This window comes from Lissotriton vulgaris, chromosome 5 (assembly GCF_964263255.1).
Source record: "Lissotriton vulgaris chromosome 5, aLisVul1.2, whole genome shotgun sequence".
Lineage (NCBI taxonomy): Eukaryota > Metazoa > Chordata > Amphibia > Caudata > Salamandridae > Lissotriton > Lissotriton vulgaris.
In genome coordinates this window covers 1,073,911,868-1,073,933,535 of record NC_141693.1, presented here as the reverse complement: position 1 = coordinate 1,073,933,535, position 21,668 = coordinate 1,073,911,868, and the positions used below count along the sequence as shown (strand labels likewise).

General features: G+C 44.8%; 1 protein-coding gene across 1 annotated transcript in view; it reads right to left on the bottom strand.

The window, feature by feature from the left end:
* Positions 1–21,668, bottom strand: part of SORCS3 (sortilin related VPS10 domain containing receptor 3) — a 1,546,015-nt gene that overhangs the window by 267,731 nt on the left and 1,256,616 nt on the right. The window contains exon 23 of the mRNA XM_086919577.1: positions 6,062–6,195. Coding sequence (XP_086775703.1) covers positions 6,062–6,195 — 134 coding nt within the window. The remainder of the gene's footprint in view (positions 1–6,061; positions 6,196–21,668) is intronic.

The following is a 21,668-nucleotide window of genomic DNA, read 5'->3' as shown; positions in this document are numbered from 1 at the left end:
GATGCAGTTTTCAATGATTGCACAGTGCCGGATGCTTGTCCGCACTGTGCAATCATTGAAAACGCATCTTGCACAGTGCGAACATACTACTACGCAGCTCGCCTAGTGCTACGTGAAGTTCGCGTAGTGCGAAGTGCACTTCGCGTTGCTTCGCGTAGCTCAACTTCGCGAACTACGCCCACCCTTAGTTCCATGTCTTTGCTACAAAATAGGAGAATGGTTTTTCTCCGGCTGTGGTCTTTCAGATATGCAGGACGGTAGCCAGGAACAGATGGGCAGAGCTAAGGTTTCTGGTGTGTGCAGGGAATCTGAGGCGGTGGTTGGGTTACACAGGTCCCATGTTGTATAGGGCTTTGTAGGCATGTGTGAGGAGCTTGAAAGTGATTCTATTGTTGACTTGGAACCAGTGGAGGTCTCTCAGGTGGCCGGTGATGTGGCTGCAGTGGGGTTGTTGGAATGAGTCTAGCGGAGGGGTTCTGAATATTCTGCAGTTTTCTGAGGAGTTTCTGGGTGATTCCTTCATAGAGTGCATTGCCGTAGTCATTTCTGCTGCTGATTAGTGTGTGGGTGACCATCTTTCTGGACTCGATGGGGATCCACTTAAAGATCTTTTGGAACAGGCATGACCTGTGGAAGCAGGATGATGAGACAGCGTTGATTTGGTAGTTCATGGTGAAGAGGAGTATGCCAGCTATATTATACGCCAGGCCATCAGCATACATTTTGTGATACATATTTGGTTCACTGCATCAGATGCCATACTATGGTAGGAGATTGGGCGAATATGCTGTAAAGTTGTTCATTTTTGGAGGCTTCTTGGTGATCTGTTATTACTAAAATTAGTAATGTCAGTGAGGTAAGGATTCAACGAGACCCATTTTTCACGTTGCTAGAGTACTTGTGTGATAGCTCAAATGATTTAGGGAGTAATACAATTACTTTGTCTTCAAGTCATTAATAGCTAGATCATTGTAAGTGCAATAGTTGCAAGTCAAAGAGGTGCTACCTATCATGAATTATTTTTGGAAGATGAAATATGCAATGAGACGGATATATTTGTACCATGGTTGCAGAAGCAAATGTCAAATTTCGGTACTGTCTAGAAATCCCTACATCTTGTGTTATAAATTTAACACACTTGTCTAATTTTCTGCCTGTGCGGTTACCCTTGATATTTTTTATTATTTATGAGATATACGCACGTATTTCACTATGTAACTTGTGGTATCAGTTACATTACTTGGCCCATTTTTCGATGCTTACTTGCCAAAAATACGTATCTTTTGCTCATTTCAGTTTCTTGCTTAATCAAACATGAAGTATTCTGACCCACAGAAGGGATTTCTTAGAGTACATGTAAAACCAGTACAATAAGACACTCATACAAAGTCACGAAAAGGCCTGTCATAGTATATTCATTCCTGTTGTTTTGAGAAGAAATAAACCCATAAATGTTTTTTGTGGCAAACAGCCCCACACATATGCTTCATGTTAATTAGACACAGACTAGTTGTTAGCATTGAAAAACATCTTGCCAGTCGCTAGGGCAGCATGATAAACAAGGCTTTGTGGTCAGAAAGGCAAGAGTCCAAGGTATGCCACATATGTTTACATTGCAGTGTCATGAAAATATGAGTAATCTTATCAAAAGAAGAGTGAAACACGTCCCTGAAAATAAACCAATTTATTATGCGTTACCACTGGTGGCAACATACTCCCACTAGCAAATACATAGGTGTCTGACAGCTCTACAATTATTGGACAATGCTATAACATTTAGGATAAAATAGTTGCATGCTTCAAAGAGATGGTACCACTCTCAGTCCTATGCTTTTTAATGCCAGCCATTGGATTGGGATGTAGCCTTCAGCAAATATTCAGGCAAACAAGCACTGGCAAAACCAATAGGTCTCGCCTATATGAGATTTATTGACTTTGCCAATGATTTTTTAGCCATATTGTACAACAGTGATGGCTTCAGGGCAACATGGCTGAAAGTAACGGTCAACACTGGCTGTGCCATACCGCTTTTTTTCTTTACTTTCACGCATGCAGCAACATGGCTAAGAAACATTGGCAAAGCAAATCTATCTCACATAGGTGAGACCTATTGGCTTTGCCAATGCTTTTTAAAGGGGGATCCTTGATCCCAAGAGCCATCCAGGTACCCAATGCACAGCCAAATAGAGAAAATTGATTTTTTTCTTTTGTGCTTAGGGAGTAATGTGAATAGCAAACTATAGTGGGCTTCATATGTAATTGTAGATCTGATCATAATGGATGTACAGCCTTTGACTTCACCATTAGGATTGTGGATTGAGCCTGACTGCAATCTGTTGCATCCATGCTGTAGGGAGCTGAAATTGTCATTGTTATAGGTAGGTATGGGCATTTTTTTGCCTGTGAACTCACTGGTGTAAGAAGCACTCTCATATTCCTCTAGGGGCTCCTTGTGTTAGCCTTGCCCTCCCCTTAGACTGTAAAAATAACACACCACCTGTACATGATCCCTGCCCATATATTGATGAAGGGCTTTTTTGTAATTGTCTGGCTTGGCTGGGAATACAAGATAATGTAATTTGAACCTTTTCCTCAACGCCTTCCAAGGAGATTGACCTAACTCCAGACTACTCTTCTTGTCGTGTGGTTGTAAGGAGCTGGATCACAGATCCTCGTCTGATTAGAGCAGTACCCCCGTTCCAGCTGCTCTGGAAATCGAATAAATACTGGACCCTTTGAACTAGTATTTTGAAGGTTTCTTGACCAATGGTGTGCATGTGGGGATGCAAATATTAATGAATAGAGAAGACTGCAAGCAACAGCGATAAGGATACAACTACAGGGGAAGCAGTGGCATATTCCATGACAGAGTACAGGGGGAGTGGCTCAATTCAGTTCAAAGCACCTAACGGCGTAAAATTGCATGGGAACAAGGTTTGAGTCTCAGCATTGGTTCAACATCCTGTTGATTCTAAGGAAATCACCTAATCTCCCTGTGCTTAAAAAAAATGTCATGTTGTTTAATGTGTCTCTCTGCCAAAATATAAAAAGAAAAGAAAAACCAAGAATGCAACATAACTGGAACTCATGCTAAGCGCTCCAATACCTTTGGGTCGAGGTTGTGCAAGAGCGGAAAGAAGCCCATGTGCGAGCAGTGGATGCCCCCTAATTGAGTTTCATTAATTTGTACTTCGTCCATGCTCCACCGAAGGAATGGAACTGATGCACTGGCCTGTGTTGCCCAATTAAAAGGCTGCTTTGAAGAATGAAGATGGGACAAACCAATGGTAAGCAAGGGCGTCTCCAAGGCCTTTATGTATACAATGCCCATGCAGCAAATAGCACATGCACGATATTAGACGAGGCCTAAAAAGTTAAATGAGATTGATTGTAAATTAATTTATTCTGTAGATTTATAGACGCGCAGTCTACTCTATCAGCAAAGTTGGCATTTTCCATCCCATGGGAGGTCAATGAACCTCATCGACATGCCCAGTCTAGGAAGAGCTGTGATATGAAGAAGGCAACATGGTAACACTTAAAAAAACTATGGGGCAGATTTATGAGGCCCTTGCGCCACGTTTACGCCGCTGTTGCGTCACGCAAGGCGGCGTAAACGTGGCGCATCCCTACGAACGATTTACAACGTGACGCATCTAGGCAGATGTGTCACGTTGTAAAGCCCTGCGCCGCTTGTGGGCGTTCCGGCGCAGGGTGGGCGTTCCGGGGCAGGTGCGCCTCGCAAAAGTGGCTGAGTGAAATCTATGAGATTTCACTCAGTCACTTTTAAGCCAATGCTGCGTCAAAAGCCTGCGCCTGCTTGAAGCAGGCGTAGGTCTTGACGCAGCATTGTTAAAATGGGGCACCCCCGAGCCTTGCTGGAGCTGCGTCGCGCTTGCGACGCAGCTCCAGCAATGCGCCACATTTCCGGCACGGATGCGTCACGCATCTGTGCCGTTTTTGCACCATGGTGCGCCGCATTATAAATGTGGCGCACCATGGCTGGCGGAGCTGTGGCGCACTGTGGCGCATGTTAACAGGCGCATCTCTGGGGATGCGCCAGTTAACATAAATCTGCCTTGAAATACATTCATGAATCATATGTTTCACCTTTTCTCTGCAGCAATGCAGACTGAGACCCTTGAGTGTGTTCATTATAGCACGATGATGAAAGCTCAATACTACACGAGAAGGACTTGTGTAGTTATATCGGCTCCATTTCCTTTCATATTTGCGTTACTCCAAGTGTGCAAAGCCGCAGAGAATGAGGCACAATAAATATCGGCATTCTTGAACACAAATGTGACGTTGCCGTCACTGGAGTACACTTACACAAGGTTGGTTGGTGTTAGTGCATCACATTCGTACACACACCCTCACACACAGACCTGCTTATAAACACACACAAAGTAATCATGCCTGACCCATCCTTGCATGCATGGCATGTACATACTACCGACCTCTGTCTGTCGTTCCAAAAGCCATGATCTTGGTGGGCGAGGCCGAGTTTGAGCCTTGGGAGTGAGTTTGCTTATTTCTAAGGATCAGTTGGCTAAAAGTTTCTAAGTTTTCACACAGTGCAGAGCTTTTGTATTAGTTCTTTGTGACGATTATAGCCGAACATGTATTTTTCTGAAGCTTAAAGGGAGAGGGGCACAATTTTGTTTGTTTGATCTCTAGCAGAGCATAAGAACTTTTATCTTTTACATTGTGTTGTCTTTTATAGGGGAGCAACATGAAGGAAAATGTAAAGTTGCTACGATTGTGACCGATAAATAAAACTTGTAATTACTGAAAGTATATATCTTATTGAATTGCAGATGAAACGATTTATTCACTATGGGGCTCATTTATGAGGAAGTCATCCAGCGTAGCAAATCGTCTTGCTGCGCTGTACTGCGTGACAGGGAAAGGGCCAAGAATGTGCCATATTTGAAGCTGTACAGCACATTCTTGTCCTTTCCCCTTCGCTGGCACCCTTTTGGCAGCCTAGCGCCAATGCAGGAACGCTTGGACCATGATGCAAGGATGCCTCTGTAGCATGTAGGATTGTTTTGTAATCCTGGGAGGCATGCTCCTCTAATTGTTTGTGCAGCAGAATGCAGCACACACAAAAAAAGGAAGAAATAAGTAGAAATAGAGATATTCCTCCATGTTACGCCTCCTCTGGGAAGGTGTACGTTTTTGGTGCATCCCAGATTTACAAGTTCCTGTACATCTGGATTATGCGTCAAAATCCATGGAAGTTGTGTGGGAACACCCACGCAACGCCCATGGAAAAGCTTCCCAAGGCAGAGTAATGAAATGCAGAGATTTGTGCTGCGTTGCTTTACTCCAGATTTTTTAAGCAAGGCAGAGCCATGCATTGTGGCTTTGTGTGGCTTCAAAAATCTGACTTAGAGGGTTGCTTCCAGTATGTACCATGTTGCATGGTGCAAACGTGGCGCAACCACACTCATAAATTAGTCCCCAGGTCTTTAACATTGCTTGCCTACAAAAAGATAACTCAGCTTTTACCAACATGTTTGTTACCTACATTTGGATCACTTCAGTCTAACTTGATTGATAAGCTATAGCATGTGCTTCAATAAAATAAAAAAAAACACCAAACATCCTCATGGCAGCAAACACCAACATATGGCTTTAATTTGAAACTTGTGACAACCATTCACAGCCTGTATCCACCATATTCTCACTGCTGGATATAAAGGGGCTTGTCACAGGACAACGAAAAGAGCAGTTGACCAACAGGAAGTGAATCTACTCTGCCTCTCAGTCGTAACAAATACTCCCTGACCTTTTATCTTATGCCGTTTAGAATGGATTGACTGCTGTATTTAATGTGTTGTAATTGCAAAGTGCTTCGTTGCCCCTTCGAATCTTTCTCGCACTTTGAAATATAACAATTCGTGCTATTAGCCAAATTCTAAAATGTATTCAACAAGGATAATTGACAATTGATGGACAAAAAACAATTCGTCAGTCTGCTTTTGCTCTCTGCCCTCATTACATTGATTCTACATTAAGTGATTGTCAAAAGTACATTCCCAAAATGCCATACCTTTGTAATATTTCCAATCCACCAAAAGTAAGTGAGTGTTCCAGCCTGGGTAGGCCATACCACGGCAGTGATATTAATTTCTTTGCTTTTGATGGCGACAAAAGGAACACTCAGATGAACATGTTCGATTTGACCTAAAGAGGAAGGAAAAGGGCGCATTACTTCCAGCTTTATTCTGAATTCCTTTCAATGGTATTAATGCTTGTGATTGGTATCATGAGCACAAGAGAGCCAGAGTTTCAACAGGAGTAGTGATAGTGCAAATTACATTTATACAATGCTAGTTATGTATAGAATTGGGTAAAGACGCATAGATAGTCATTTTAAATCATAAAAAATAGCCATACCACGGTCTTAACTGATTGCGCACTTGCATTGAAAATACGATTATATTTGACTAACCAAGTTTTCAATATAAACAAGCAGAATGATAATACCGGGCAAGCATTTTGACAAGTGCATATAAGCACACAACAATCCACTTGTTCAAATAATTCCTCCATACCTTGTAGCGCAGATATGCATTTCTGCATTGCAGATTTGAAATAATATATTACTTCTCTAATAAACAGGAGAAACTGAATCACCCCATTATTTGTTTGGCCTACCAAAACGGTGCTCACTTTCACTAGATTTATAATGTGGCCATGAATTGCCTCAACATTAATTGATCAGAGGATACGAGAAATATTAACACTTCTTGAATAAATTCTAAGAATGGATGCTATTCTCTTTTGCACTAAGTATATTTCCGTTTCACTCTCTGATCCGGTCAGAGAGTTGTTAATTTCGCTAGATCAAAGGTGATCAACGTACGACCAAAACCGTAGCATATTTCTAGGTTAGATACATATCTCAAATATACATGCAGGCAATCTAAATGAAGTAATATATAAACATATTAGCATAAGAAATTGGAGATAGGTCGGACCATTCTGGGTCTATGATGTACCCCTTTGGTTTTACACGTTCGTGTAAATCTGGTAATCAAGTGTGTTGCAGAAATAAGCCTTTTTTTTTGGAATTTTTTTATTGGAGTAAATTGCAGTTTTCTTAAATCAGATACAGAAAGAAAAAATCTTCACAAATATACATGGTCATTCTTGCCAGCATAACATAATATAAAAAGAATAGGTTAATCAAAATACAATCCCCAGATCTTTTTCAAACTTTTTTATCCCCCCCACCCGTTTTGCGTACATCATATTTCCTGACCCTTCTCATTTTATCAAACCACGCCTCAAACACCGGAACCTGCGGTGTTCGCCAATATGCCTTAATCTAACAGAATATTGCCATTCATCCATATTACTGAAATGATGTGTTGTAACCTGATATTTTCCTTTTCGCTCTAAAATATTTTAGAGGAGTCTTTGGAAAAAGCCAAACACGGCTCCTTTTTTAATCATCTTTTCTATATATAAATTAAGTACACTGTCTTTCTTTCCAACTCGTCATCAATGTTAACATAAATTGCTTTAACCCTCGTGTTTACATGCTTTTAAAAAAAACTGTAGAATGAGCCCTGATAATGGGCAGTTCAATTACACTATAAACTGAAATATGTCGAACTATGATCCTCACCTGTTAAAAATCCCATGCATTAGTTAAAAGTGAATGAGATCCTGACAAAGCCCAAAGGCAAATAATGTCTTATATTTCTTCACATAGGTGTTGCACCACACTTACCATCATTACTAAAGTGTTTAATTCCCTCAATATTTGTGTCTGTAATGTTAAAATATGCATATTTCTGTCGTATTTCTATTGCACAGAACTATCCAAAAGGATACATATTACTGCACAGGGTCAAAGACAAGCACAAAATCTAAGAATGACAGGAGTGTTAGCTTATGTTCTTAAGGAGCATCTTCAACTCTTTCCTAACTTGGAACAGCACTGGGGTGATATAGGGAAGTTGTTCCAGAAGCCTGGTGCATAGCTTGAAAAGAACTGCTGCCTTGTTATTTTCTTTTTTACACAGCTTAGTCTTCGGTTTGATAGTGACCTGGCAGAAGGTATGAAAAGATCCATGTGAGATGGAGAGCTTGTCTGCAATTATTCATTTGTACTATGAAATTATTGTTCAGCCTTATATAAGCATGTTTATTAATATATATAAGAGAGACTATGTGTAAGAAATTGGAGTATTAGTTGAGGACCCACCTCAAATAATAATGACAAGCCGTATCAGGGTGAACCATTAAGTCAATAAATAAAGCAGTGCTTAAGAGGTAGCTTGCAACAAAGCATTTAATCTCAAAACTCAGGGGCAATATGTAAACTATTTATGTAGTACTAAAACAGTATTGAAGTGAAAATATAACACAAGAAAAATCCCAATCCAACTTGGAAAAATAGGTAATATTTCAATAAATACAATTACAATCATCCAATAAGTAGAACCAGTTATATGAATTCTTAAAATCTGTAAAAGAAAATAGCAGTAAAAACAACAAAGCACCAACTGTGGTTATTAAGTCATGAAGGACCGGGGCAAAGTCAAAAGGTAAGGATGACCGTAATGGTGCATGGGTGGGATGTAAGGAACAGATTCGCTGTGGTGGAAAGTTTACCTTCTGAATTAGAAACTTTTATGGTGGAAAAGTGGTTGTTAAGTCGTTGGAGAAGCAAGCTTCTAGCTGAAACTGAAGTGGGGCTTGACAATGATGTGCTGCTGAAGAGTGGGGTTCCGGTTAAGTTGTTGATAAAGGTGGAAAAGCACGGAGCAGGAATGCATCAATGTCGATCAGATGCTGCATACAGAGTAAAAAAATTTTTTTCTAGAACACTGGTCCTTCGACCTACCAATGCTACAGTTCCTTGGCTCCCTACGCACTCAATGTTGGCAAGAATAAAAACTGCAAGCTCTCCTCACCACTCAACGCTCATGGACCTTTCACCTGTCGAAACTGCCACCACTGCTTCAACCTTGCTGAGACCCAGTACCCACCCCACCGCCCAGCAACAACCCCACCCAAACCCTGCAATACATCCTCATCAACGTCCGCTCCCACCACAGACACGCCATGGAAATATGGAACCTCCTCGACAGCACCACTCCTGACATCGCCTTCCTCACCGAAACCTGGACAAACAACACCTCAGGACCAGACATCGAGATCGCCCTCTCGGAAGGATACAAAATTACCAATAAGGACCACCCAAACCACTCCAGGGGAGGCATCACTATCGTCCACAAGACCAGCCTCCGCTTGAGCACCTACACCGACAGGTCCACAGACCTAATGCAACAACTCCACTTCAAGATACAGGCCAACCCGTCCATCACCTTCTGAGGCACCCTCATCTACAGAACCCCAGACTCCGCGCACCTTTCTCTGACTCCATCACTGACATCATCACCCCGCATGCCATCACCTCCACCGACTCCACCTTGCTGGGAGACCTCAACTTTTTTCTTTCCTGACCCGGAAGCTGTACACTGTGAGCAGGGAGGCCACATAGAAAGTATCAGGTGGCAAATTTTAAAGCCAAAGGAGGCGGATTCCCAAAACTGAACTAACGGGCAGGAGTACTCCTATACAGGAACATCAGCCCAAGGTTAAATAATTCAATCGCACCAGCAGTGGTGGTCGTATTTACTATTGTACTTGCATATCGAATATTGAATTCTACGGTGGCTCCAGTGTACATATATATACCGAGAAGACCTTGCATCGGTAAGCAGCCTTTACACCGCGGTCAAAACACTGGGGTGCCATTACAACGCGACTTTTACAATGCAAGTCGTTCCCACGACTTGCGCTGGAGGGCGCTCTAGACTAAGGAATAGTAGATTTACTATTCCAACACCTTCCCTACTGTACGTAGGCTGGAGTTGGAATAGTAAATCTTACTATTCCTAAGTCCAGCACCCTACAGCGCAAGTCATGGTAACGACTTGCATTGTAAAAGATACGTTGTGATGTACCGCGAAATTTTGGATCACGTTGTACCATCATACAACCCCTTGCATCAGAAGGTGGAAACTCTTTAGAAGGTCATCATTTACCTCTCTTGTTTTAATTACAACGATGTCATTTTACTAGAAGTGGTTGATAAATTGCAAGACATCATCACATCCACTGTGTCTAGAAAAACTGTCCTGAAGAAGTTGTTAATTACAATACCGAAACGCTGCGTCAACAACTGTTTTTTCTAAATTATTTTTAATGTAATGTTTTTATGTAACATGCACACAAATGTAATGTATGGAATAAATTGCCTTTTTAACATATGATTTGTTATTGTTAATTTTTTAATTGTTAAATTCCTTGACAATGTAGCATTATTTGTTCCTATTGTTTTATGTAATCTTTCTGACCACCAGCCTTACGTAAAGACTATTCGTACATCCCCAGGAAATGGGACTGTGTTAGGGACACTTTTTGTAACATCAAAGACCTCAACTTCCACCTCGACAATCGCCGGGACCTCAACTCCACCCCCCTCCTGGACAACCTTCACATCATTGGACTCAAACAGATCGCACCAGAACCAACCCACCCTCAACCCTATCTTCACAGCAGGAAACTCCATCACCTTCAGCCAACCTCTGAACTCCCATGGACAGACCATCGCTGCGTCCACTTCACGCTCAAAGCAAACATCTCCCGCAGACACTCACTCCAACTCCAGTGCAGAATTGGAAAAAGATCTTCGATGACCAGCTCGCCGCCTCCCTCAGTGACTCCGCTCCCACTGCCACAGATGATGGCCCCACCATCGCCACCTGTACCCTAAACAATTGAATCACCGACTACGCCAACACCATCGCCCCTTCAAGAAATCCTCAAAACCACATGCTAAGAAAGCCCAGCCAACTTTGACAACTACAAAGAAGCCACTGCCACTGACCACAAACTCATTAGACACTCAAGGAAGAAAGCACTCCAGGACAGACTCTCCACCCATGCACACAACAGCAAGGAACTTTTCGGAATCATTAAAGAGTTTTCCCAACCCAACATTGAGACTACCGACATCCCACCCTACCAGGACCTCCGTGACAGACTCAGCACCTTCTTCCATCACAAAATCAAGACCATCTAGGACAACTTCAATGACAACAACCTCCACGAGGAACCCACACCCACTGCTCCCTGCACCACACAGCTGACACTGGACAGCTGGACCACCCTCAGCTGCGAAGACACCCTAAAGACTACGAAGACCACCAATTCCGGAGCCCCGAGAGACCCCTGCCCCCATCACATCTTCCAAAGAGCCACAGACATCATTGCCCCAGAGCTGCAAAGAATCATCAACCGCGCCTTCGAAATCGCCACCTTCCCCGACACCTGGAAACAAGCTGAGATCAACCCTCTCCTGATGAAACCCTCGGCGGACCCTATCGACCTAAAGAACTCCAGACCAATCTCCTTACTTCCGTACCTGGCGAAAGTAATTAAAAAAGTGGTCAACAGCCAACTCGCCTCCTTCATTGACGAAAACGGCATCCTCGACTTCTCCCAATTGGGCTTCGGGAAGAACCACAGCACAAAACCGCACTCATCGCCGCAACAGATGACATCCGCTCACTCCTCAACAGAGGAGAGACTGTGTCCCTCATCCTCCTGGACCTCTCCGCAACCTTCAACACAGTCTCACTCCGCACCCTAACCCACAGACTTCATGACGCAGGAATCCATAACAATGCCCTCGGCTGGATTTCGCTCATTTCTCTCTGACAGAACGTGAGTCAGTATCTCTTCCTTCCTCTCAGATCCCACACCGACCAGCTGCTGAGTCCCCCAAGGTCCCCCCATCAGCCTCACCCTGTTCAACGTCTTAATGGCATGCTCACATCTATCGTCAGATCATATGGTCTCAACATCTTACCGTATACAGACGACACTCAACTCATCCTCTCCCTATCTAACAAACCCAACATCTCCAAACACAACTTTCAAGAAGGAATGGAAGCAGTCGCCAGGTGGATGAAGAACAGCTGCCTACAACTTAACATGGACAAAAGTACTCATCATGGGTCCACGCCTGGAACAACACCTGGTGGCCCCCCACGCTTGGGAACCCACCACACCCATGGATCAAGCACCCACCCTCAGAATCATCCTGGACTCCAAACTCAAAATGAACCGCCATATCAATGCTGTCTCCTCTTCCTGCTACCACACCCTCAGTCTCCTACGAAATACCTTCAACTGGAGTCCCCTTGAACACCGGAAAACTATCACCCATGCCCTCATCAGCAGCAGACTGTGCTTCAGCAAAGCACTCTTTGCCGGATCAACAAGAACCTCACCCGCAAACTCAAGAACATCTAGAATGTCACAGCAAGACTAGTTCTCAACCTACCAAGCCACTGTCACATCTCCCAACACCTGAGGCCACTACACTGACTGCCCGCCGAGAAAAGAATCACCTTCCAGCTTCCCACTGTCGCCCAAAAAGACCTTCACAACAGCGGTCCTGCTTAATTGAACCACCGCCTCTCGTTCATCGCACCCCAAAGATTCCTCTGCTCAGCCCAGCTCTCCCTTGCAATTGTGCCACACATCAAGAAGACCAGAACAGGAGGTCGTTCCTTCTCCTTCGTCATGGCCAAGGCCTTGTATATCCTGCCTCTCCACCTCCGCCAGACACCAACTCTCTCCAAGTACCTGAGGGACCTCAAGACCTGCCTCTTCGACAAATTAGCATGAACTCCCAGGAGTTGCAGCCCACCCCTCAGGGCCTTAAGACCCTCTTGGGTGAGTAGTTGAGCTCAACAAAACCCTGATTGATAGATTGATTGGAAGTCAGATCTTCTTCAGCGGAGCAAATCAGCAAGCTGAGGTCAACCAGCAATGTGATGGAGACAGCTGCACCTTATTCATTGACCCCAGACCCAAAGACCAACTTCTTGCAGTTTAGGGGCAGGAGGAAGCTCAGGAAGAGGATGGGCACAACCCCCAGGCCATACTGTTAATGGTAGAGCCCCCCTGTCCCACTCCCAGTGCCCTTTGTCCACTGTCTGGGAGAAATACACATCTTACCACAAGGGAGCCAGCAGAGGTCAGGTGACAGCTGGATACTGGCATGAAAGCCAATAAGTTGGATTTTAAATTACTATTATAACAAGTTATCTCCTCCCCTTCAAGTAGTAGTGAAAAATACCTTTGTAGGTTTTTCATTGCCAGGATATGTAAAATATGCCTGACTTTTAAAATACCAAGCACTCTGCCCTATTCTCATTTTAGGGCCTTCCTTTTGAATGATTTAGAAGTATAAAAAGGAAGGTTTAGGCCTGGCTAGAGGCTTGTTTTGTCAGGACGAAATTACAATTTTAAAACTGCACAACCAGGCTGCAATGGCAGGCATGGGACATGTTTTACAGTGTTACTTTACTGGGTGGCACAATGTGTGCTGCAGCCCATTAGTAGCATTTAATTTACAGGCCCTGAGCACCACAAATAACAAATATTAGGGCTTATAAGTATATTAAATAGCCAATTTGGTATATGTCAATTCTATCATGATTAAAAAGGAGAGCACAACTACTTCATCACAGGATAGCCAGACCGAAGTCCAATGGCCAACAAAACCTTGTTCCCCAAAATAAGAGAAGAATCTGGGGGAATGCCACCCAAAAGATGACCATTTCCAACACATTGTATGCTATCTATGAGACTGATTAAAAATAAAATCGTTTTTAATATTTTTTTAGAGTGATCAAAGGATACAACACATGCAAATATAATCTCTGAGTTCATAGACTGGAATACATTGCCAGATCGCCAGATAATCGGAGAGCACACAATTACAATCATGTAGCACTGTGAAGTGATGAGGTGATGGTGTCACAGGCACAGTTGAAAGATACCAGGTACGCAGTGTCCAAGCTGAACTGTGCCCAGTGGCGGTCACAGTGTAATGTAATTGTGCATGTAGGTACGAGGGAGAAGGTTAACTGAGGAGGATGGATTATGTAGAGGTATCTAACTGCATGCCTTAGCGATTTGGTCCCAGTTTTAGCCCATTTCCAAGAACTTGTTGGCCAGCGTCCCACCTGCACGTGAGGTGCAGGCAGTACTGAGTGGTTGGGGAATGAGTGATAGGGATGTGGACAGGCATCTTAGGTGCAGGTGTTAGTTGTTGGTATCTATAGAAGTCCAGCCCTGGCTGTCTCAGGTGTATTGTGTGTTTCTGACCAAGGGGAATGGGATCTTTGACGGGGTATCTGAAGGTGCATAAGCTTGCCATCTCAGGCGGATGCCAGCGGAATTTTGCATAGTCCCAGAGCTTCCTCTCACCTTGGTGCCACACTTTCATCCTGCATCCAGTTTGTGAAGGAGCAGAGCCATGCTTCCCATGATGGGGGTTCGGGGTTTTTCCACACTCTCGTGACCAGCTGTTTGGTGGTAATCAGGCTCAAGTCTATGAAGTGCGATGATACTTTGCACTTTTTGGATCTGAGGAATGGGCCTCGGATGCCTACCTCCGAAGTGTTCAAAATTATGCGTTCAGTGCTGTCTGAGAGATGAGTGGTGATTGCTTAATCAAAAATATTATTCTTTGTGTGCACTGGCCTCTGTGTCCTTTCCCCCCTGCACTAAGCCGCGGATTTATCGCGATGCTGTTGTCTTTTCCGATTTTGGGTGAAGACTTCATTTCATTTTAAATTTAAATCCTGACTGATCTGTACTCACCACATCTAGCGCTACCTCCCCCAGAGGGTCCGGCCGATTTTGGGGCTTTTCAACCTGGGGCTCGGGCAGAGTTAGTGCGGCCGCCATCTTGGGTAGGGCTTCCTCCCTTGGGGCGAGAGGAAACAGTATAAAAACAGTAGAAGGACTCTATTCGTGAGAATCCTGCAATTGACGCCTGAGGCTTGAGCCGGGCAGTTACTCTTACTCCTTCTCTAAGCCTGTTTTAAATATATTATTGTTTGTGTGCACTGCCCTCTGTGTCCTTTCCCCCCTGCACTAAGCGCGCGGATTTATTGCGACGCTGTTGTCTTTTCCGATTTTGGGTGAAGACTTCATTTCATTTTAAATTTAAATCCTGACTGATCTGTACTCACCACATCTAGTGCTACCTCCCCCAGAGGGTCCGGCCGATTTTGGGGCTGTTCGACCTGGGGCTCGGGCAGAGTTAGTGCGGCCGCCATCTTGGGTAGGGCTTCCTCCCTTGGGGCGAGAGGAAACAGTATAAAAACAGTAGAAGGACTCTATTCGCGAGAATCCTGCAATTGACGCCTGAGGCTTGAGCCGGGCGGTTACTCTTACTCCTTCTCTAAGCCTGTTTTAAAAATATTATTCTTTGTGTGCACTGCCCTCTGTGTCCTTTCCCCCTGCACTAAGCGCGCGGATTTATCGCGACGCTGTTGTCTTTTCCGATTTTGGGTGAAGACTTCATTTCATTTTAAATTTAAATCCTGACTGATCTGTACTCACCACATCTAGCGCTACCTCCCCCAGAGGGTCCGGCCGATTTTGGGGCTGTTCGACCTGGGGCTCGGGCAGAGTTAGTGCGGCCGCCATCTTGGGTAGGGCTTCCTCCCTTGGGGCGAGAGGAAACAGTATAAAAACAGTAGAAGGACTCCATTCGCGAGAATCCTGCAATTGACGCCTGAGGCTTGAGCCGGGCGGGTACTCTTACTCCTTCTCTAAGCCTGTTTTAAAAATATTATTCTTTGTGTACACTGCCCTCTGTGTCCTTTCCCCCCTGCATTAAGCGCACGGATTTATCGCGACGCTGTTGTCTTTTCCAATTTTGGGTGAAGACTTCATTTCATTTTAAATTTAAATCCTGACTGATCTGTACTCACCACATCTAGCGCTACCTCCCCCAGAGGGTCCGGCCGATTTTGGGGCTGTTCGACCTGGGGCTCGGGCAGAGTTAGTACGGCCGCCATCTTGGGTAGGGCTTCCTCTCTTGGGGCGAGAGGAAACAGCATAAAAACAGTAGAAGGACTTTATTCTCGAGAAGCCCCATCACACCAACACAGCCATCTCCTGGACCCCATCTTTGCCAACTGGGAGGGCATCACTGCCTTCCCTCAGGTAAAAATAATTTGGTTCGACCATTTTGTCATTCTGTTCCTGGTAGATAATACACCCATAGATAACAAAATCCTTAAACCCCCTTCCCTTAAACGAAGAAACTGGAAGAAGTTTGACCAAGAAGCCTTCAGACTTGCTCTCCAAAAAAATCCACCTTCGCTAAGTAACTCTCTTCAAGAAGCCTATGAAAATTATGAAAACTGGCTGTCCAATGCCCTGAATGAGATAGCCCCTTGGACATCCAAGCCCCCCGCCAGGCAGTCTAAAACCGCTCCATGGTTCTCTGGAAAATTAAAACTAGCCAAAGCCAGATGTAAAACTCTAGAGCGCAACTTGAGAAAACATTACAATCTTGAGGATAAAATGCTATATAAGACTGAACTTCATAAATATCATAAATTAGTGAGATCGGAAAAAAGCTGCCACCTCAAAAATAGAATCGATTCAGCGGATAATTCCACCAAAGAACTGTTTTCGATCTTTAAAGAACTAACTATTCCTACTAGATTGGAAGCTCAGGACACTTATTCGAAAGAACTATGTGACTCCATTGCTGATTTTTTTGTTAACAAGATTGACAAAATCCATGCCACCTTCACAAAAGATGAGTCCAGTTCTAGCGAATCGGCAGAAGTCAACAATAGCAACACGGGGACCCCTGGTCTCACGTGTTTCATCACTCCTGAGAAACAAGAGCTTCTCAGCATTGTTAACAGCATACAATCCGGTTCTCCGAGTGATGTATGCCCACCGACTCGCTGCAGAGGAGTCATGGAGTCTACGATAATTGACTATATCAGTCTTATTGTATCGCTGTCCTTCAAGGAATGTAAGGTACTAGATGCCTGGAAAATTGCCCAAGTAATCCCCCTTAAAAAAAAGGCTAACATCCACATCTACCAATTCCAGAATCTCCGCCGCACATCCCTCCTACCTTTTTGTGGCAAGATTGTGGAGAAAGTAGTGAATAGGCAGCTCATGAGTTATCTGAAAGATCACTCGCTCTTACATCCTACTCAATCAGGTTTCAGAGCCGGATACTCTACTTAGTCAGCCCTACTTTTCTCCACCGAGAGTCTTAGGCGCATAGTGGATGAGGGTGAGACAGCAGCGTTGGTACTATTAGACCTAAGTGCAGCCTTTGACACCGTGCTGCACTCAACGCTGCTGTCTCGGCTATCTGGAATGGGAGTAAAGGGGTCAGCCCTTGCGTGGCTGGAGTCCTTCCTCGCCAATAGAAACTTTCAGTTGCATTGCCCCCCCTTTAAGTCGTCTCTCAGAAAGGCGAGCCATGGGGTTACTCAGGGCTCCAGTTTGAGCCCCACCTTGTTTAATATCTATATGGAACCCCTGGCTCGCATAGTAGAGACTTATGGGGTGGGCATTGTCAGCTACGCTGATGACACCCAATTGGTGTTCAAACTTATGCCCGACCACAGAGAGGATGCCACCAATTTCTCCAACTGCCTCTCTTCCGTGGCAGCTTGGATGAACAACAATTGTCTTCGCCTTAATGGCGACAAATCTGAACTGTTGGTGGTAGGAAAATCTTCTTCTGCATGGTCCCACATGTGGTGGCCTGCAGAACTGGGCAGTCTGCCTCGTCCTGTGGCTTCGGTGCGGAACTTGGGCATAACATTGGACTCTAACCTGTCATACAAACCTCATGTTAACAAAGTTACAGCAAGATGCTTCAGCGTACTGAGGGTCCTCCGGAAGGTACTAGACCTTCTTCCCATGGACTCAAGAAAGACCATTGTCCATGCCCTATTCACCCCCCATCTGGAGTATGGGAACGCCTTGTTACTGGGTTTGAGCAAGAAGGGTACCCACCAACTCCAGTGCGCTCAGAATGCCGCTGCGCGCCTTGTGCTCAAGCTTCCTCGAAGAGCCTCAGGGAGACTGACCTTGTCCAAACTCCATTGGCTCCCCATGAAGGAGCGAATTAAATTCAAGGCCCTATGCTTTGCCCACCGGATAGCCCATGGCACCGGTCCAGGTTATCTGCACTGCCTACTCACTATACATCGGCCTACCAGGAACCTTAGATCTTCTGGTACGATGCTGTTCAAAATCCCTAAGATAACTAGAGCCAAGATGGGTGGTTCCTCTTTCAGATACTTGGCTGCCAAGGGCTGGAATGAACTCCCTCTCGAGATGCGGATGGAACCCTCTGAAATTAGATTTCGAGGAAAATTGAAAACTTTCCTCTTCCCCCGCATCTAATCTCCTCCTCCTCCCTTGCCCATGTCCGTTCTACCTGTGTTTATTCCTCCGAGCTCCTTTGCGGTTTTCAGCGTGAGGACACTCTGTTTTTGAGTAACCAGGCGCTTTATAAATGGCTTCTATTCTATTCTATTCTATTGCCAGTAGGGTGCCAGAGAAGTGCAGCCCCATAACATATGGATTAGGTTGCATTCACCAACTGGCAGTGGGAGCACTGAGTATCTGTGTGACAAAAATATATATTGTTGTTTTCCGGTGTGAGATCTGCCCTGTGTATTATGTAGAACTGTATGAGGTGAAACCTTGCATTTCTGGGTACGTGGACCGATCCCTCCAGGATGTTCTCCCAGTCCTTGTCAGTGCTGGGATGTTGTAAGGCAGTATCCCAGTGACCTTTAAGTGAAGTGAGTCGATGTGCTGTATGTGTGGGCGAAGAGTCCATGAACCACTTAGTAAGGCACCCCCCCATGCCCATGTGTGGATGTATTAGACAGTGTGGTGTGTTGCAAGTTCCTGCTATATATCGCCCCACCATGCCCTCAGCTCCACAAGCAAAGAGGCATGGAGCAGAAACTGCCCTTGTGGAAGTCCGTCTGACACAAGCTCTATAAATGGAGTCAAACATAAGGCAATCTTTGCAAAGATGAGCAATCTTTGTAAAGATGGTCTTAAGTTTGCAGTCCCGTTTCTTCCCAGGCAAGGGGATCCTCATTCATGATGCAGTTCTGGACTCTCGGTGTGCCCAGGATGGGAAAGGCAGGCGCATACGGGGCACAGTCCCCAGTAAGGAATAAAGCACATTTAAAGCACCTCTTAGCATCATCTTCTCAGGGTTCTTGTCCCGGCTCCCAAGGTGGAATAGGTGTAGAATGGACAAGTTCGACCAGGCCTGGTGGTGTGTGGCTGTGTCTTCTATGTGTTGCCCGCTTACCCATCTGGCCACCCACTGGAGTTGAGCTGCCAGATAGTAATGTTCTATGTGGGGAACTGTGAGGCCTCCCCGATCCACTGACAAGTACATCTTAGACATCACAACCCGGCAGTGAGCGATGTTCCAAATGAAATTGCATATCATGCGCTCAAAGGAGCAGAACACAGGGGCAATTGTAAAGTGACTGGTTTGCAAAGGAGTATAAAAGCCTGAGAAGCACCACCATTTTTAGTAGGGCAATACGGAACATAACCGATAGTGGTAGGCTCCGCCAAAAGGACATCTGCGATTGTATAGCAGATACCGAGTGTGTGACATTACCATCCAGCAGGTCATCAGGCCGATGGTAGATCCTGACTCCAAGATAGCGAAAGATGGCAGAATGCCCTTGAACATTCTGACGTGTGATGGTTAGCTCAGGGTTGGTTGTGGTTGGATCAAATGAGTACAAACATGATTTTGCCCAGTGACTTGGAGGTCAGACAGTGACGCAGATTCAGTGAGTGTTCTAGCGATATCATTACAGGCGCCCCCTAATGTCACTTACATGGTCCATGGCAAAAGAGAACAGGAGCAGAGATGATGGCAGTCTTGCCTGGTACCTCGTTCAATGGGCACTGGGTTGGACAAGTAGACGCCTGTTTTCGCATCTGTCTTTGAAAGGGTGTATAAAAGCTTTATCGGGCAAAGGTAACAAATACCTAGAACGCACCCAGAAAGGACAGCATATAAAAAATCCCATTCTCATATATCAAATGCTTTCTCCAAATCAAGAAAGCTTTGTTGAGTACCTGGCCACTTGAAAGAAGTGGGGCAGATTTTGAGATCTATTAAGGCTTGTGACAAATCCATTTTGGTCAGTGTGGACCAATGCAGGGACCAGAAGGCCCAAGCGTTCCACCAGTATTTTGGCCAGGATTTTATAGTCGATGTTTAGGAGCACCAGGGAGCGATATGAGCCCAAAAGCTCTGGGTCCCGGTCTGGTTTTGGCAAGTAGACTAGTAGGGATTCCCATAGAGATGGCGGTAGTCTAGATACATCCGGTGAAGCCTCGTAGAGGGCTAATAAGTGGGAGGCAGGTCTGCTGCATAGAGCTTGTAATGTTAGGCATCAAAGAAGAACAAGGAGAACCCTACTCACATAGGAACGTAATGTTAGGCCAGCAGACCAACTGGGCCAGGGCCTTTCCAGGTGGCCAGCACTCTAATGGCCTCCTGCACTTCAAAGAGAGTTATCTGCTCATGTAGCTCGGCCCATTGCTGCGATGTGATAGTGGGTAAAGGAAGGGAGGAGAAAAACTCCTCCAAGTTGCTAGGGTCCGTAACAGCAAGCGAGCCACACAGTGCTATGTAGTGCTCAAAGAACTCAGTGTGGATTTCCTTTTGAGCGTGAAGTAGATGGCCAAGTCTTGCGCGCAGCACGAGGACTGGCTGGTGCAGTTGTTCATGTCTGATTAGCCATGGCAGCAAGCAACCCGCTCGGTCTGCGGAGGCGTGAGTGAGGGCAGATTGGGTGGCATAGTTTAGGCACGGAACCCTTTTCAATATTTCTGCATGCTCTCTTGCTGTGGTTAAGTGTTGTATTGATACAATGAGGGAACCCTGTGTCCCTCAGAACCTGGATGAGTGTGGGTAAAGCTACAATGGTTCTCTTACATTGCTAAAAAAGATGAATCTTGTTATGAATACTTTATGTGACTCTCTGCGAAATCAATATGCTGGAGAGTACAAGTGGGCTAAATCACAGCACGTAATAACATGAATATTGGAACACATTATTATTATTTGTTGTTTTTGAGTTTTCAAAAAACATTTCTGGTGTCTTCTTCAGGACAAGGGGGAGTGTTGACAGCCCAAAAAGTGGATTACTCGCTGAGGCGTTAGGGTTTTCCCTTTATGAAGCAATCTTCACTCCCTGCACTTACCTGATACGTGCAGATCCTCGGACGACTTCCACCCAGCAAGGGACACCTCAGCGAATAATCCATTTTTTGGGCTGTCAGCACTCCCACTTGTCCTGAGGAAGACCCACCATGATACTCCAATAAAGCTCTGTCAGGGTCAAAACGTTGATGATAACACAGGGCTCAGCCTTAACAAATCTCTTGGTGTATACTATTGTGCGGCCCTGCCACAACCAGAGGTATTGTCTTTGTTGTTGTTCTGACCATTCATCAACTTATACATTCTTGTATACAGCTTCACTTGTGTATATATGGACTGCACAACCAGCAGTGAGCACCCATTGTAACTTTGAATCACTTGTCACTTTAAAAGTGTGCCTTATCTTGACAGCCCTAGAAAAATGTGATTCTAGAAATGTTTTTTGAATACTCAAAAATAACAAATAATAATAATTTTTGCTAGCAATTTGGAGTTTCTTGTTGTATTGTTGTGTTCGAATATTCATGTTATTACGTGCTGTGATTAAGCCCACTTG